This window comes from Bombus vosnesenskii, unplaced genomic scaffold, assembly GCF_011952255.1.
Source record: "Bombus vosnesenskii isolate JDL3184/JDL3185 unplaced genomic scaffold, Bvos_JDL3184-5_v1.1 scf7180000013409, whole genome shotgun sequence".
NCBI lineage: Eukaryota > Metazoa > Arthropoda > Insecta > Hymenoptera > Apidae > Bombus > Bombus vosnesenskii.
In genome coordinates this window covers 365920-385663 of record NW_022883031.1, presented here as the reverse complement: position 1 = coordinate 385663, position 19744 = coordinate 365920, and the positions used below count along the sequence as shown (strand labels likewise).

Sequence of the window (19744 nt, the reverse complement as noted above, 5' to 3'; positions counted from 1 at the left end):
CCTTTTGCTGTCGCGGTCTGGTTGCGTCGCTTTCCTTTCCATCGTCTCTCTTTTTTTTTGCTTTTGTCTCTTCCTTTTTTTTCTGTTTCTTTCTTTTTGTTTCCGACCCTGTGCAACGTGCATCGATAAAAAAACACTGGAGGGCACCGGATCCTCTTAGCGCACTCCGCAACATTTTTCGATATACCGTAGTTTGGGATTATTGGGAAGAAACAGCCACGGAGTAACCATTGAATGGACTGAGACGTAGGGTATGTTTACATTTTCCATTAATGGCTTTAAGAAATTTGATCTTGGAAACGATGACGGAACATTCGACGCGATATATTTCGATATATTACTTTTGAATTCATCAAGTCAACGTATGTTATTTACATATGGCAATATAGTATTTGAACAAGTTCAATTATGGCAATCAACAGCTGGCTTGATGTAACCGATCGTAACCATATCATAGTTTAACCATCCCGAGGATGTAAGATTAGTCTAGAAACAGCGTGAAAGATTAGGAAGACGAAGCAGAAGCGATAAAGCGTTACGAGGATGCGATGTGTAAGCGCAGCAGGGTGGTAACGGTGCGCGGCCAATGAATATGAAACAGTCATTAGCTCGCCAATCCGGAATCACTTAGAAACGCGCAGCAGTCGGCAGACAGGGAATCAAGCGCAGAGGTTGTCGGTGCATTGAAATGCATTGCCTCGAGGTCGTTCGTAGATATTAGAGGCTGGTATTCGTGTGATTATCGTATCCTAGGAATACGAGCGAACCTGGTATAGGAACATATTCTGCCACTAGGACGCTAGGACGATCTCTCGAGCGATAAAATCGACGGCTGCATTCGCGCGTTCGTCCACTTTATTGGCCAGTTGTGGATCACTGATAACAGTGATAACGCAAGATTGTGCCACGGCCGTAAAGCGCATCTCGCCGTTGTTGCGTGAAGCCGTTTCGAGCATGCGTATCGAGTGTTTTCAAGAGCTGATCAAGGGATAAATGGAACTCTCGCTGCCTGTACGTTTCCACGCTATACCATTTGGTTAAACAATTTCGTTTTACGAGTAGAAAATGCCAACTTCGCGATAAAAACAGTCCCAGTGGACGGAAATTGTTTGATTCGTATCTTACGGGTTTGAATGTACCGATGGTTGCAGATCGAAGTGAATTCGGGATACAGAGTATGCTTATAGAATAGACAAACTTGATTTTGCAAGGAATTTTAATCATTTCTGTCAACTATGCCATTTAGGATATTGAATTAGTATAGGAAATAGAATCAGTATGAATTACACAATTACCTCAAAATAGAACATAGTATTTTGGGGATTTGGGATTTGCAGCGATTATTGCAGAGAAAAGTAAATATAGAATTTAATGTTTATGGGATGGAAGAATTATTTTTATAATTTTCAATCATTTGTTGGTGATCTTTTAAAGGATTTTTTTTCTATAAAGCAAATAGAATAAATAAGAATTGAAATAAAATTGTATAACACAACTTACGAATTCTTCTGTGAAAAAAATATATTCCTCGTTAGAATAATAAGCGCATATATATATATATATATATATATATTTATAATTTATACATATATATATAAATAATTCTCATAAATACATACACACACACACATATATATATATATATATATATATATAAATATATATATATATATATATATATATATGTATTTATATATATATATGTATGTATATATATATATAATATATATTTATATATACATATATATATATATGTATATATAAATATTGTGTGTATGTACATACACAATATATATAGATACACAGTATTTTATAAAAATTTCTGACCGAGTAAATCTTATAGTTTTCCTTTTAACTAATATCAAATATAAAGTTATATTTTCGAGTACAAGAAAAGTAGTATAAGAATGCGTTTTATTAAAACGCCTACAATAAAAATCGTAAAACGACTACAATAGCCTAAAATAATATCTGAGGGAAAAAGAAAGAAGAAAGCGAAGGGGAGGGGAGAACGAATGACATCGCTAAATAATTCCTACTATCTGGTAATTGTGATACAGTGCCAACTGGTGTGGAGCAGCCTCATGGCGCTATTTCGTGCATATCGGCTACTTAACTGAAACGTAGGAGAGCCAAGATAGCGTATACATGTCAAGAAGGCAAAGAAAAGAAGTTGAAGTACAAAGCATAAGCTATAGTATCATGGAAAATACGTTTCAATGAAGGTTCTCATTAGTTTATATAAGGAGACACAAACAAATGGGCTTTTATTTTAATGATGTCACACAGTTTTACACTCAGATAATTTGTTGGAAATACCATACAAAGAACGTACAGATAATTTTAACGAGGAAATTGATGGACTTTTATCTTAAAAATGATGCAAATACGTCAAGCACAGCTGGACGTCAGAAACCAGTTATAAAGAGATCCCATTCAACCATTATTAAGATGTATAATAAATGATATCAATGAACAATAGAAATCATTGAATTTCATCCTCTGACTTCTCAGTCTTCATTCTCATCCACATAATCTGTGCAAATTTATATATCAGTAAAAGTGTAAATTTTCACTCAAGCAATCGAATGGTGCTAGTATCATATTACATAAAATACCTATATTTCGAATCTATTTTTTTGTAAGAATATTTATTTATTTATTTATTTATTTATTTATTGAGAAATTAATTCTATTGTCCTCGAAAAACGTTTAAGTAGAGACATTTAAGATTGGTAGTAAAGTAAGAATTAATAAAACTTAAGTATATGAAGCTCCTAACAAAGTTGTTATACTTGCTAAAGTTAGTGACAAATTTTATGACTGAATTTATTCTATGAAACTGCAAAATGTCATTAAATGTACGACTACGTATGACTATATTTTATTTCATGAAATGACAAATTATTTATAACTTTTACAACTTGATTTGATTTTAAATTGATCAGAACACTAATTAAACGCTACTAGACTTTTTAAATGTTTACGACAACTAAACTAATTTGCTACGCAAATAAACTGCATTTGATGCAAGGATAGAAATAAGCTAAAATTTAATCATCGATCTCAGTTAACGATTGTTTCACACCGGACTACAACAGTCTTGAACTGGAATTTAGCACGTGGAATATTTAGCGACGATTCAATGGGGATCGACAACAGGTCCTTAAGACGGTCTAAGCACTGTTCGAGTATCAATCCAAGTTTTGTTATTTCAACAAACTATCGTTTGGAACTCGGTGCTCCCTCCTGGCTTCATAGTCATTCCAAATTCTCTTGCCCTAAGTTAAACGATGTTCTACGAACTAATGAAATGTACATGATAGCAATCTTCGATTCAAGCCGAATTCATCGATTTGCTACTACGGTTCACAATTAACAATTAATGAAATCATCATGAGAAGTAACAGTTGAGTCGAATTAAATATATCGATTAAAAAATATCCCCATCGTTTTCAAGTTATAGTCTTCTTTCCCATTGGCAAATATTTTTATTCTTTATGATGCCTTCTCTTTTTCTGTTTTATGTAAATCTCTTCTCTGGTATAAAAATTTCTAACAAACTGAGGAAAAAGCAGAGATCTCTGATTTATCTGGTGACATTATTGTCATAATATGCTTATTTTATTAACAATGTTTCCCTCGTACATTTTACAAATGTTTATTATATGTGACTTCAGTATTTCTTTAAAACTTATAAAGCGGTATAACATTTTATTAACTAGCCTGTAATACTTTTCAATAATTTTCCTAATTACACACTAATACTTCCAAGAATTTAGACAGGAATTCTAATATAAATTTGAAAAAGAAGGAATTAAAACACTAACAATAACCAAAATTATGGAAACGCAAAAGCTCAATTATTTTGTGGTCAGTTACATGAATGTATACTACATACAATAAAACGACAGAAAGCAACAAAAAGTCTTTTACTCAATCTAATAACATTTTAGTTGGATTTTAAAGTTATCCCACTCTGTATTTTGAACGGGGATATCGAATACGGAAACGATTCTTCTAATGCAATGGCTTGGGTAACAGGTCAACAACTGAGTGTATTTTACGCCCTTACGAACTTTAGTATTAGCATATAAAGCGATCTAGTGCATTTTATTTATGTTTAAGTACATTCTTCCATAAATTTTTTCGTTTGTACAATCTTTTATATAAATCTTTTTATTATTCTTTTTAATACAAGCTTTAAACAAATATTCCTTGATAAAAGCATGTTTTAGAAAACATTTATTTTATCTGACATGGCATAACACATTGAAATTATCATAGTAAAAATATATTTCATTTTATAATGAAGTAAATAATGCATTTATAAATAATTTTTATACAATTCCGAAATATATATATATATATATAAATATAAATATATATATATATATATATATATCAATATATATAATATATAATATATATATATTAATGATCAGAAAATGAGGTTTCTCTTTAATCATATAGTTTAAATTTCGTTTAAATGTTCCTCCGCGAAATGTAGACATCGAAAGTTTGAAATAATTTCCACTTCTAAAACTTCTCCGTCCGCACAGTACGTCCCCTGGTGAAGCTGCTCCGTCGTTTTCAAAGTTAATTTCATGTTGAAGGTAAGCTAGTGCGCACAAGGGTGCTACTTACATGTGTACATTTTAACAAACTGTAAATAATAATAAGCTTGTATTTTTAACAACTGTAAATTCCGCGTTTACCTCTATTCTTAAAGGATTTACTTGATTCATTTCCTTAAGAATAAAGCATTAAAAATATAATCTATGTCATACTTGTCGTAAAAGTCGATAACTTTGAGTATTTGAAAAGTAAAACTGTGAAAGTAATAAGTATGTAAACAAACACATAAATAGGCAAATAGATATACATCGTCCACTGATAGTTCACCTGTTAACCACGAGTTAATTCCTTTGGACATAATATCTTCTTTTAGAAAACCTCTACGTATCATTTCATTTCATTAAAAATAAACTATATAACATTTGTAACAATTGAAATTGATCTTAGACGAAACACTCACTTTCCCTCTTCTCTCATTGTGTCTAAGGTATAGGTCTGTTAGGTGAGCCTTACTGAAGAGTCCATACTAGCAGATCTTGGACGAAACACTCAAGATTGAAATTAATTTATCCATATTAATGCTTAATTTTCTATTTATAGAAAACTCTGGTTACCAGGTTGACATTAACATGACGCTAGTGTAGCTATGATGTTATGAGACCGTCATGTTGCTAAAACTAATTTTATTTACTGAATAATATTACTGAATATTTCTGAATCGATATCTTTATAATAATATATTTCAATTATTTTCGAGTTAATATAAATGAAATAAAATGTTGCATAATTGCAAAATATTAATCAGTTTCTACGATTTTGTTTTTACTTCTTACGTCTGTAGATTTTGTATGTCGTTGAACAAGCAAAAATTGCCACAAAAGTTATTCTTCGCACAGCAAATTGCGACTTCAACAATACCTTATAAATTTAGAAGTATTCAAAGGGGAATTCACGGTTGCGTAGAATTTTACGAATTCGCAATGGCCCGATATTACTGGCTTTCAGAAGTGCTTTACACAGACGTAAAATATTAAGCACTTTCTTCTCGATGGTAAACCTGTGTTTCAAGTTTTATGAAAACCATGCCATATCGGCTTGGGTTACGCGTTAAAAATTTATAGAAACCATTATTGCGGTTACGATTTACAATTGCAACTGAAATTATTCTGTAAAATATTAAAAGAGCCTCTGTTATCATCAGGCTAATCTTGCAATTTCCCTTTTTATGGATGAGTTGTTAAAAAGAAGCACAAGAATTAATGCGATTAAAGTGATTTCCAAGAAGAAGTCGAAACATAGTAACTTTATTTTCATTTGGATTTTAGAGGAAAACAATTTTATGAATATTAAATTCCATAAGATTTTAGCCTTTTTTTAAAACCAGACCAGAATTTATAAAATTATTTTATTTTTTATTATCAAATTAACGTTCTTTGTTACGTGGGACTGTGTAGTAATGTTAAGAGAATCTTCCGCAATGGATAGACGTATTTACAATGTCTATGAAAGTAAATGTACATTTTATCATTGGATTTACATATGCGCCATTGAGTTACTGGCAGCAGTCAGGCCAAAACAAGACGAATGGCAATGTGTGGTCAGTGGCGTGGACAAGAGACAGGCGTATTACTGTTGACAGTCCACGATATTCTGCTCTGGGGTCAGAATCACGGTTCTGCACGTATCCTCCGAGAACTCGTCGGTTGCCTTCCATTGCAGCTACCAGGACATCCTGCCAGCCAGCGAGACGTAGCGTGGACTGTGGTTACGATAGCGAATTCATACACGGGTTGTGGTTGTCCTGTCTATATGCTATTTATGATAATAATGCAGACTGTATAAATGTATAAAACAAGCTGAAAGCTACATTTAATATATATAAGATATATACATTTATTTATTTATTAGAATGCTTAAGACGAGGTTTTGCTTTAGTAGATAAGAAGTGCTCTATGATACGAAAGTAATTTTTAAAATACTAAAAAATGTTTCGAATGAGTTTTATGTAACAAATACGTTATAATATTCTGCACTCTATACTATAGAAATATTTTTAATTTAAAAAATTGTGAAGTTTACTCTTGTGAAATGAATGCAAGATTAAAATATAATACGTGATAATGTTTTATTTTCTTTCTTCTATTAACTTTTCATTCAATTTTATTCAATGTATCTCCAATTTCATTCAATTGATTTTGATGATCAATTTATGATAGTTGCACGATGTCTGCATTTTAAAATTAAGTTTGAACTGCTTTAATAATGACGAACACATACACGTACTAACTGAAAATTCAATATGCTATATACAATATAAGATCAAAAAGGAAATTATAGTTCATTATTCGTTTAATGAAATTTTTTGTTAAATTAGAGGCAATCACGTTTAATCAACATTAATCCTATATAATTAGATTTATAATCTTCCTCTGTCTTTCAATCTACTTTATGGCAAATTAATAAAAATGCAAAATAATAAACGCGCAGACATAACTACGTCTAAACTATACTCGGTAAAATACAAAAGTAATGTAAAGATAAACAAAAATGTAAAATAAATTCAAAAGGAAGTAGATAGTAGATGAATTAAACGATAAAGTGCTTCTACGATGGAGAAATGGTATGATCAACTCTAATGCGCCGTCTCCTTTGGCCATCTGATAGAAACCACATCCCCGCCGCGGCTTATATCGTGATTCCTTTTATCATCCGAGCATGATTCAATCTTTGCGGTAATGCATAATCATCATAGACAAGTTCTTCACTGTGCTAAGTCGTGGAATTTGTGGCCTAGTGTAGAGTAGTCTGCTGATCGTACGATGGTCAGTGGTTTTGGAGCTGAGAGTCCAAAACGAGCCTCTGTTCGCGTACAAGTGCTTTATCGAGGGCTCTCGAGGAAATTTCATTCCAAGTACTATCATGGTTCGTGATACTTTGTACCAAGGTCAAAGCGAGAGGAATGTCTTTGAGTGCTCGCTAGGAGGTGTGCGAGCGATCTTTGTATGTGAACCACACGATGTACCTGTCGTACTTTGCTTCCTGGATAATAGGAGCCTACTTATAGAGAGATATTGACAAAAAAATGTCCCACAAATTCTTCGGCAAAAGCATACAGTTTTAAAGCTAGTTAGTTATTAGAATTTATCAGAACTAAATTTTGAGTTTTGAAGAGTCTAAGATTTTTTGAAATTTGGAATTATTTGAAACTTGGTTAATATTTGGTTTCATATCATATCAGCTGGAAGAACCTTGTTCTTTGTAATTTAAGATAATTTACTCGCGTGAAAACACAAGATTGTTATTTCGTGAGATATTCATGTCAGTGAATTTTGACTTTAATAAAATAATTCCATGCTATTGGATTATTTTCTTTAGTGTTAGTAATGAGAACTAAGGTGTATACCAATAGTCCTTCAACAGATTAACGATTTAACAACATTTTAAACGAAAATTTTGCACATTATTTGAAAGATCCAATAGTAATTCTCCTTAATCCTAGTATCATGGGGTATTTTGAAAAAGGAATGACAGTCTATTAGAAAAAACACAGCAGCTATTTGGTTGACATTATTGTCTAACTATAGTAATACACATATAATAACTAATTATAGCGCGTCAAAATTTAAATATAGAATACGTTTCCTTAATTCCAATTAATTATATCCACATAGCAATTAATTTCCAAAATTGTTTCCTAAAGTAGTGTTAACTTTATTGCTGGAAAAAATATTTCGAAACTTTTAATGAAAATTCTCTATTTGTACATACATAGTTGAAGATAAATTATTAAGAACATACAGTAAAATCTACTAGTATTGTATAACAGTGCACTATTTAATTCAACCGTTTAGAGAGAAATGGGAACAATGCTAGTAACGCTCGAATAAAGTATAAAGAACGAAATAGACAAATTTTATAGCCGTTTGAGTAATACGATTCCCATTTTTTCCAGTTCTTTGACCCAGTTTGCGATTCTGGCGAAGAGCGCGCATGGAATTTCATATGTAATACAATATCATGCAGTTTCAAGCATATATTATTCTATTGTAATTTTTTATGTTCGGTTATCTATTTATGAAAAAAGATTATGATTGGAACTTCACTTACTATTTTAACTATGTTAATTTTATTACCTTCCTAATAAAACTTTCATAATAAAATTTTAGAACCATAAAAGAATTACGTAAGTATATTTAATGCTTCATTTAAACCAACTTATACTTAGAAAAAGAAAAGATTTTATATAATCTTTTGAAGAAGCATAATTTAAAAGGTATTAAATAAAACTAAATGTCAGCGTCGTATTGATGAATTGTATTCTCAAGAGTCTAAATTGTCAGCGTCGAAGAATTTAGTAAATCGACGGCACATGGGAAATCTTGGAAATTTTTAATTCTCTGAGGCTTCGGAGCTGACTCACTCCGTTGATGGGCACCGATCTCTTTATCAATGAACCGGAAGGAACGAATATTCGGTTCTGCCATGTGCTAGTGCATAATTCTCTCGTCTGACGTTGACATCGGCTTTTAATCATATTTTGTAAACGGAGAGAATTTGATGAATGAAATTATCATACATAACAAAACTATACGTGTACTTTAAACAATCACAAAATAATATAACAATTTATAGGAATATTAAATTTTACAGGGATTTCATTCTGCTCTTGAAATAATTCTGAACTAATCTTCTTTGAATCCTTATCTTAATAGAATATTCAGCATTTGTACTGATTTTAATAATATGGAAGAAAATAATCGTAGAATCTAGAAGAGAAGAGAAGTAAATAACTGAAAATTGGTCAAAGTAGAGAGCGGAAAGGATACGACAGAAAGAGAATAACTACATCGCGCAGGCGTAGGCTTTAATTGTAGAGGCAATCGGTTCTGAAAGTGAATCAAAAAATTACAAGTTTCAGCACGGGAGGAAAATTACTTGCACAGTAATTTTCCGACGTTTGATTAATGAAAGGGATGACGATGAAAATTACTGGTTGCCCCGATAAAACGTTTAACGCTTTTCGTGTACAAAATATAGTATTCTTTAAAATAAAGTCTTTCAAATTACTTCCAAAATATATAATACAATCAACCCATATATCCACTAAATTTCTTATCTTCTAATCTATTACAACATTAGACCAAATATTTATTTATAAGTTGTAAAGAATTAATCTCTCTGCTTTGTAAATAAAAGATTACAAGAATTTTGATATTTTCATATACTTCTAATATTTTTTTTTTTTGTTTGTGGAAGGATATTATATAATTTAATATGTAATACGATCCACAGGTTGTATATTAATGTAGTTTGGTATAAAGCAGTTATTATCAGTAGATATATTGACAACTTTATGAAATGATAACTCATATAAATTATGGACATTGTCATTTAAGTACCATTGACATAAGTTGACACGTTTTGTCCTTGTTTCTATACATTTATCAAACACCGATAGCAGAAACTATATCCTAGAATCTACAATATTACGAAGGTTCTCATTGATTGGATAATAAGAGTTGAAAGTTTCTGTTTTAACTTTTCAAAGGGTATAAATTAGAAACCAAGATCAGAATATCATAATTACAGCTTTACAGTGTTACACGCTATATTTATCCTCGTATCATGGCATTAACATGAACACACAAGTCCTTTCAACTATACGAAGCTCTTCCACGTCAACTACCTGACATCCGATCTAGCGATTATCTGTTAACTTGATCAATTTACGGTTATCTCAGCATCAATAACCGTGTACCAAACAAAAAAAAAAAAAAAAAAAAAAGAAAATACAACTAAATGTCATTAGCTTGACGTGCAATGCCGAGAATATCGTCATATATCGTGTTTCAGTGTATTGATATCAGTTGTCGATATTCCTGTTCCAGAAACTTCATATGATATTCGTGTCGGTGTAGGTACTCTGTTTTTCAAAAAATGCGAGTTGTGGTCCCTGTTGTGTAAAGTAAAAAATCGAATCTAGTATATACAAGCGTTTTTCTCTTTTTTTTTATGACGAATTTAAAATCACATACACTTTCCAAGGTTATTAGTGACCACGATGAGAATAATCAGTGACACCAACATACACACATATCTATATATAATAGTAAGTAATAATAAGCAATATTCTTCGGACAAAGATAAATTGGTAAAATGATTTTAAATAGTCGAGAGGTAACATTTCAGTTTCAGTGAGGAGGTTCCGACGCATTGCAGTTAGGATAGATATATGAATTCGATTTTACGGCTGCGTAAATATAAGTTACCCGTGAAATAAAATTAAAAGAGAGTCGACAGGTCGTGCTCCGTGTTTCTCTGCCACGGCTTCGTAGGTAGAATTACAAATACTAGTTTAACAGAAGAAAAGAAAAAAAAGAAAATGAAAATAAAAAACAAAATTTTCGCGAGGAAATTTTACGTACTTCATGCAAGCTATCGCTTTAAACGAAACTAACGATCAAAATTCGGTGGTGAGCATCAAAAAAGAAAATTTTTTTTTAAATATGTAATACGATTCGTATACACCAATAAAATATTTAAGTGATATTTTAATAGTTGTTTTCAATTTTTAATAAAGTAACTATCTGATAAAGACTTGATTTAAAGTATAATATAATTTTATTGTTAAAAAATGATCGGAATTACCTGTTAAGTAAGTTTTCTTAGTTGATATTCATTTATTTTCAAGTGTATTACATTTCTTATAAAACTTCATTGCTTTTAAAAATATTTTACTAATATTTAATGTATTTAATCATAGAAAAGAATAAATGGGAAGGAGTATTCACGTGATCATGATTCTTAATGCTATATCATTATTATTAATCTTCTATGATTATGTTAGACATTCTTAGATGATTCTTTCAATGATCGATTCATTTTACTATGCAAATTTTATTATGCACAGAAATGGTAACAAGTATATAATAGAGAACACTGGAAATATGAAAATATAATAATTTTGTTATAAGAAAACTTAAAGAGTAAGATAGAGTAGGATTAAGAAGATACATTCATAAACATGCATATCAATTATACTTAAGTCCAATCAATTATAATTTATATGAAATCAAAAAATTTATATACAGGGTGATTGGTAATTAGTGGTACAAGCGGAAAGGGGGTGATTCTACGCGAAAAAAGAAGTCGAAAATATAGAATAAAAATTTTTCGTTGAGGCTTTGTTTTCGAGAAAATCGATTTTGAATTTTCGCTCGGTACGCGTGCGGTACGTTATAACGGATCTCACTGTAGATCGTTGTCTCGATGGAAAAATTTAAAAAAAAAATAAAAAATTTTTATTCTATATTTTCGACTTCTCTTTTCGCGTAGAATCACCTCCTTTCCGCTTGTACCACCAGTTACCAACCACCCTGTATATGCATTTATATCATTTCAGTTAAGAAAAAGAATAATATATTTCTCTTAGATGAAACAAAATTTGTTAATATTTAGAGTAATTTAAAAATTAATTATTCAGCTAGAAAGGCATGAATATTTTTCTGAACCCTATTATTTGTTGAACATTTTCAGTGAAATTACAAATCTGGCATATACAGCAAGGTAACAAAGTTTAAATTGCGAACAAAGGGTGAAATTGTAGTTAGGTGAAGAATACGCAGGAAATCTGAATCGACAGTAGTAAATAGCTGCTCCTGTGCATCCCTAGCCGTGAAGTGGGATTATGGTTCTCTACATAGATACACACTTACTCTTTGTGGTACTCCTATTCTTGCGCGTCCATGCCTCGGGGAACCTTGAGCTTGTGCTTGTTTCTCCTTCCTGTGCGTCTTTAGTCCTCGAAGTAGTCGCGAAAATGTTGTTTTCTTCTTGCTCGTAGTTTGTCCTTGTTCTGCAAGGATAAGAAAACCAAACATAAACATCGTTATACAATATTTTAGTATACAATACGAAAATATTTAATATACAAATATTTAAGAAAATGGGTGACAACTTCATGTGATTATTTATTTTAATAATAATATAATCGTTTATTTGTTTTATAATAGCATAAAGTTTCACATTTCTCCTACTATCTGTAGCCATGAATTATATTGCGTATATCGTAATATCGATCATCTAGCAAGTTTTTCATTTTTCTCTATAATATCTCCAGATTCAGAACACCTCTTCCAATCTTATACAAATTTTTCATTTACAATTTTCAAGAAGATAAGTTTATGAATTTCTAAGAAATAAAACACTTTTGTGAAAATTTGATCACACACTTGGAAAGATACTAACCATCCTCGAGTCTGCTGTACGAATTTTTCATCAATCAGAAAGATGGTCATACAGAAAATTGAACTTGACGTTCAGTAATAAATTGTGACAAAACTTCCAATATACCAAGAGAACTTCTTTTTTCGACAAACAATGCCCCTCGCGAAAGCAGGATCTCTTATTTACGAAATAAAACTTCAAAAATAGTAAAATCACTAATTCATAATTTCTACGCTAGATTACGGATTTGAATACAGCTAAAGAAATGAAATACAAATTTATGTCACCTACTAATTATAATGAATACTATCTCTGCAATAGAAACGCGTTTTTACATTTCTCAATTTTTCAGAAATTCATTCGTAAATAAACGTTCGTAATCTGCTCGCGATAAAATGAAGATTTATAAGTTGTAACACCTTCGTCTTGGAAATCCTCGTTTTCTGCATAGTTTCTTATCTTTCAAAGTTAAGCATCTTTCGCTTCCATTCAGTTCTTTGCTATTGTAAGGGTAATAATATTAATATAATTTGAGATGGTAATTCCAAGCACTTGAGTTTGTATACTTTTAACGCGACGGCACGTTCTGCTTGTATTTCTCAACGCGCAATTGAATCACCGGCTGCAATCAAGTGGAATTCCACTAGAAAAAAGAAAAATCGACTTGCATACCATTATGGAGCGGCCACGGTAACGCGATTTACCAAGTGCGATTCACAGTTCTGTTATCGTTGGTGACGCTCTAGCAAACCATTCATTTTTATTCTCATTGTAATTACTTTCCAGAAAATACGATGTAATACTGTTACGTAATATTGTTCAGTCGTATAATCTTATTAATCCTCTTAGCCGAATTTGTTTCGAGTGCCGGTAAAATTTTTGTTTTAATTAATTGTCACTAATAGTATAAGCTATATCGAGAACAAATGCATTAATCGCTTAGCTGATTAATAATTTGTCGAATATAAAATTGCACTATCAATAGTGTATATACCGAATAGTGTATATAATATTATTCGTGAAGCGTCAATGAACGCATTATATGAATAGAAGGAATTATTTTATATTTTATCAAGCACGGAAATAAAAAAAATCCATTATGTTGTATTTTAGAACTTAAAATTATAAATCGATATCGTAAATGTTCTGGATTACATTTTAAACTTTCTAAATGTACCATTTGTGATACTGTTTGTAACAAATTCAGCATTTTTACGTTGTTATTAATTGAGAATGAATCAATTGGTCACGTTTTTCTTCTCAAACAAGTAAGAATGATAAATATTAGTCAATGCATTCTCAACTATCTATCTATTATAATCAGATGTTACAACAATACACGATATTACAATAAAATTGCAGTCATGTTTTACGTTAATAGATACGTTAATACATAATAGTTTAAAATATTTAATTCAGTCTAAATGTAGAGTAATTAAATTAAGAAAGAATTAAGAAAGATTGCCCAATTTCTTTTTGTTGTTTGTTATTTGACAAAGCCATAAATAAAAAACCAAACTGTACTTGTTCGGAATATTTCTTGTAATTAGAAACTTTATTTATTCCCTTGATGCATATGAAATACGCAGGATCATAAAAGATTTTGAGTATCGTATAGAATTATTAATGGTAATTCGAATCATAAATGCATAGCCGCGATATTTTATAGCGTAAGTACTCTGAAGCAAGTAAAAAATTAAGTCTGCTATATTGAAGAAAAGACACAATCCATAACACGATGGAGACGATAAAGCGGTCTCAGCTTAACTTTCTTAGGGGTACATCAATCGAAGATGGTGGTAATAAAAAGATACGAGTATATGCTTTTAACATCATTCTTTGCCACTTTACAGCTCGTGTCGGTCGCCTCTCACGTAAGAATCATAAAACAAAGCGCCACAAATGAGAAAACTTGGAACTTTTCGATGTTCTAGTAAATTTTACTTTGCAAGTAATACTGGTTCTTCGCTGCGACTCTCGCGAGATTTGAGAGAACTTCTTCTATGGTAAAGAAACGAGCTATGACATATTTTTACGCCCTATAGAAACACCAAATAGAGTTCTGTCTAGACTGCTGTTACCGGAATATTGCAATAAAATGTCTATGAAATTCACAATTATTATAAATGTAGTATTCCTTCCACTGATAAAATTCATTTTTCGTTTTGTTCACTTATAAGGGAACAAGAATATTTTTCCTTAGTATTCGATTTTCTAAATACGGATAGATCGTGTTTACATTGAGCAATCATTAAATACGTTCCTTGCAAGTAAAATTCACTCTTCTTCTTCTTGGTTTAAAAAACGACAAAGATACTTTTATTTAGTCTCCGATTTTCTACGTGCAAATGAATGAATAAAACTATTCTTATTGAACTTCAATTTCCTAAATGTAAATCGCGAATGATATTCACATTAAATAGGATGAAGCGATTTGATTCATTGTCGCAAATATCCGTCTTCTATTGCAAATAAAACTAATTCCTTCTTTTTATTGAGTTATTTAAGAACAAAAATATTTTTACTCGCCCTTTGATTTTCTAAATAAATCACGAACAATATTCCCAATAAACAGGGACAAGCAATTTAATTGTGATATGTAAGACTACATTTTCGTTTTCAATTATTAAAATTATATCACTAGCCTGTTTTAAAATATGATAATAGTATGATTAACTAAATTAAACAACAAATCTGTTATATCATTTTATACAACAGATAGCAGGTATTACTTTTTCTCGCGTAGCGTGGAAAGAACGGCGTCTGTTACGTCGTAACACTACCTAGCCGAGGCCACACACCGCTGGCAATATGGCAACCAGATGTCTTCGGATACTCCCAGCGTATCTTCCATGATTTCAAGGACCTTCCATAAATCACATAGATTTCCTAGAAAAGGTCCTTCAAACGAAACAAACATCCGGCTCGAAGGACCAAATGTTACGACCGTTCGCGGAGAGACGCGGTCGCGAGGAAAACACGTCAGCGAGAGGCGTAACTTCTCGCTACGATTCGGTGAATCGACGCCGCGAAGTAGTCGTTCCCCTGTTTCGTTTAGGATAACAGAGGTAGTTGATATGAATATGACACAGTAGTAAGTTATATTTCACCGTTTATTCCACAACTTATAACGAGGATAGTTACACTGGTGCGTATGTACGAGATGAGTGAGTGACTGAGTGATCTGCGGGTGTGTATACCCGCTCGAAGGATGTTGACCGTTCGAAGGATGCAAAAACAGTACTCTTGGAAGACGATGCTGTCTCGGAGGAGAGCTAAGGATGAGTGTGTCTAGCGCACGGGACCATCGGATTTGTTGGTGCCGATGTTATTTAGGAGAGTGAGTGAATAGGCTTCGTTTTAATTGGTTAAACGAAGGGTCTTAACCGCCCTCGAGAGAAAGTGGTTAGTGGGAGGAAAGTTGCAGCGTACGTGACAAAAACTGACTTTCCCTTGTTAAGCCGTGGTAGACAATAGTCTCTAGAAATTCCTCCGAACCAGATGTTTGTTTCGTTTGAAGGACCTTTTCTGGGAAATCTATGTGATTTATGGAAGGTCCTTGAAATCATGGAAGATACGCTGCGAGTATCCGAAGACATCTGGTTGCCATATTGCCCTGCAGTGTGTGGCCTCGGCTGGGTAGTGTTACGCGACGTAACAGCGTCCAATTATCATGAATTCATAATTAATGTCTGCACATCGAGTGACATTTTATCTCTGGCGTACCGTAATTTCTCTATTCTCCTTCTTCTACGTTTCTCTTTTCCCATTGTCCGCCCCTTGGCCAGCATAACAATACACGTATGCAAATCGTGCCGGCTTAATTGCGACTGTTTTGCATGCGTGGGACATCCGGGTGACAATCGTCGTATCGCGATCGCGCGTGATATCGTTTGCAACCGTAGGGACATATCTGCATTCCGCGCAATTTTTCATCTCCTCGCGTGACTCTACGAGGGGAAAAGGATAGAACGAACTGAAGAGTGAGATAAGTTACTCGAGTCTTTACGTAATTGTACGGTTGCAGAACTAATTAGGGTGACGCGGACGTAGATCGCACAGCCAGCGATCTTTGTTTGCACGTCATTGGTTTCAATTAATATTAGATAAGCGCAATGTGCACCGTTTTAAGACATTTTCCTCTGGTAATAAAGATATCCGTCAACGTTACAGATATAATAACTCACTTATCTAGCGATCTTCTGGCTTTTAATGACTCGTTTCGCTTCTACTAAAACTAAATTGTGGCATATCTATGTACGTTTGTTACCGTTTGTTACGATCTCGTGACTTATATTTCCATACGAATTATGTGGATTTTCTCATACGATAGGAGTATTAATGATGTAATTTTTGCAAATTAAATACCTTGAGATAATAGTAACAAGTTTAGAAATAATAAAAAATAGTATTTTATAAGATAGTTTTAAATGTTGCAAGTTTTGTGACTGTAATATTTAATAGAGAATTGCCAAATTGTAAAGAAGAAATTTATAATCCACAACTTGTCAATTTACGTTGAGAATTAATATCCTCAACACTCTATATGTAAGAAACATCTCAACGCTAATATTCTCTCTTAATCTGATTCCCACGCTACACGCATTCTTTCCCGCTTTAAATTTAGAAATAAGATCTGGATAATTTAAAAAAACTAATATAGACGTTCATCAAATCGAATATACAGTGAATTGCTTAAGCCATCCATCCTTCGATGTATTCTGCAAACGTATAATTCTCAGGATATGAAACGTTGATCCGCTACTAATCACGTAACAGCTTTTGCGACGAGTCGCGCGAGAGCTCAAAGTGGCTATTAAATAGAAAGAAACACAAGAGAGAAGGAAAGAGAATAGAACGAGCGATGGAACAAAACCGAGACAGCAATAAAGAGAATGAGAACTAGACACTTTTCACTTCGTGCGAACTCGTGACGTTACACTTCCGCATAGCTCACAAGTGCTTCTTCCCCCGAGCCGACTCCCTCGCTCGTGTGAGAATGGGGGATGAAAAAACGCCGTTCATGGCTATGTACATACATACAATGGGTCAGAAAAGTTTTTTTACGTGTTACTCGCACTGCACGGTGAGCTTTAAATCGAGAATAATCGACTAAGCAATTAATTGAGTAAGTTAATAGGATAGTTAGTGAGGTAGTTAACTAAAACGTGAAATTAATTTTAAACGACTTGGCACATAATTTATATATATATATATATATATATATATATATATATATATATATAATATATATATATATTATATATATATATAATGTATATATAGATTCGTACTGTAATTAAAATATAATACACATAAGATGAATGTAAAAGAATGATATTATAGAAAATAATGTTTCTTCGGCTGACAATTGGATGAAGTCTAACGTGGAGATATGTTTATATATTTATGTCTGATATCAAGATAAGTATTAAGAAATATAAACGAAAATTATAATTCAGCGAAATTTCGCAAGTTATCAATTAAAGCATCATAAATTGTCAATTTATTGACGAAAATTAAAAACTTTCAACGCGAATGGAAGAAAAATAGTCTTTCAATAAATTTCTTACGTAGATATAATTTTAACTTCATATTAAAATTACATTTTGCAAATTTCTTGATAGAATATTTGGATATGTTTCATTTTATTTTTTACATATTCAACATTTTACATCCTATTCAACGAGATATGATATTTCCTATCAAACAAGAAGAATTGGAATATTTTTTCCTGTGTAATATCTAACATTCGATTTATCTCTTAAAACTATTCCGTTTTCCGATATTTTCTAATTCAGTTCTATATATTTAGTTATTTAATATTTGGAAATGATATATTTACACTCGTGTAATATATTACACTGTATACGTACATAGGAGCACTCGGCGTGGTGTCGTCATGGCAACAACACTGGTTTACGCGTGGTATCAGCCGCAAAAGCAAAAGCGTGACAAATAGGGAGAAGAATAGACAATGACGATGTTCCAGTCTCTCGACGGGACTCTCAGCTTCACCGAACTGAGATCGTTCGTGCCTGTAACATTATCCGTTCGCACGCTTTGGAGTTCATCCAGGTTTCACCCTCGTCTCATCTCACATCCCTTTCCAATCCTTATGTTACTTTTTGGTGCGTGGAAAGTTAAACGTCAAATGGCATGATTAGTCATAAAATTTCGAAATTACCGAGAACCTAGAAAATAGAAGAAGGGAAGGAAATAGAACCATTGCACGCCGATAAACCTCTATAGCAATGAAATTCAGACTTTCACCTAGCGAAGATCGTAAAACCTATTTTTGTATAAATTTGGATTGGAGTTGATATTAGTCAGTTTAGTATCAAAGGATTTAAAAAAAAAGTATCGAATTAACAAAGAAATATTTGGAATAAAGTAATTAAAAATTATTTAAGAAACTTGATGATTTAGGTCAGTATTAGAGGAAATGAAGTTTTGTTAATGAAGCACAAAAAAAATTAGATATATTGTAAATGAAGAAAAGTGAAACAAGTCAATTATTCAGAAAGATAAATATAAGAATTCCAAACGTAGTTTTTGATGACAAGAGAGATGAGAAAAGTCAAGCTTGATCACACTGGCGATTGTCCATATATGTCACGCTCTTCAAGCATGCACCTTGGAGCTCATCCAGACTTTACACCCACTGCTCTTATCTCCTTTTTCATTTCACGTCCCGTGTGCCTTGCAAATTGTGTGCTTTATTCTCAACACCTGCACACGAGCAGTTGTGTATTTTTCAATTAGTAATCAAACAAGCGATTTTGAATTCAAAGTATAATACATCACTACAACCCATGAAAATGTATTATTAGTATACATTATAATTCCAAATATTACAATTTCAGTTTATTAACAACGAAATAAAATATGAAATAGTAAATTTTTATCAAACTTTTCGGACGAATTGTAACATTCTATT

General features: G+C 32.2%; 1 protein-coding gene across 2 annotated transcripts in view; it reads right to left on the bottom strand.

Annotated features, from left to right (window-relative positions):
- The window catches only part of LOC117237919 (SAM and SH3 domain-containing protein 1-like), a 370645-nt gene that overhangs the window by 36831 nt on the left and 314070 nt on the right, over positions 1 to 19744 (bottom strand). For both annotated transcript variants that reach the window (XM_033502359.1, XM_033502360.1), the window contains exon 5: positions 12294 to 12433. In XM_033502359.1, coding sequence (XP_033358250.1) covers positions 12294 to 12433 — 140 coding nt within the window. The remainder of the gene's footprint in view (positions 1 to 12293; positions 12434 to 19744) is intronic.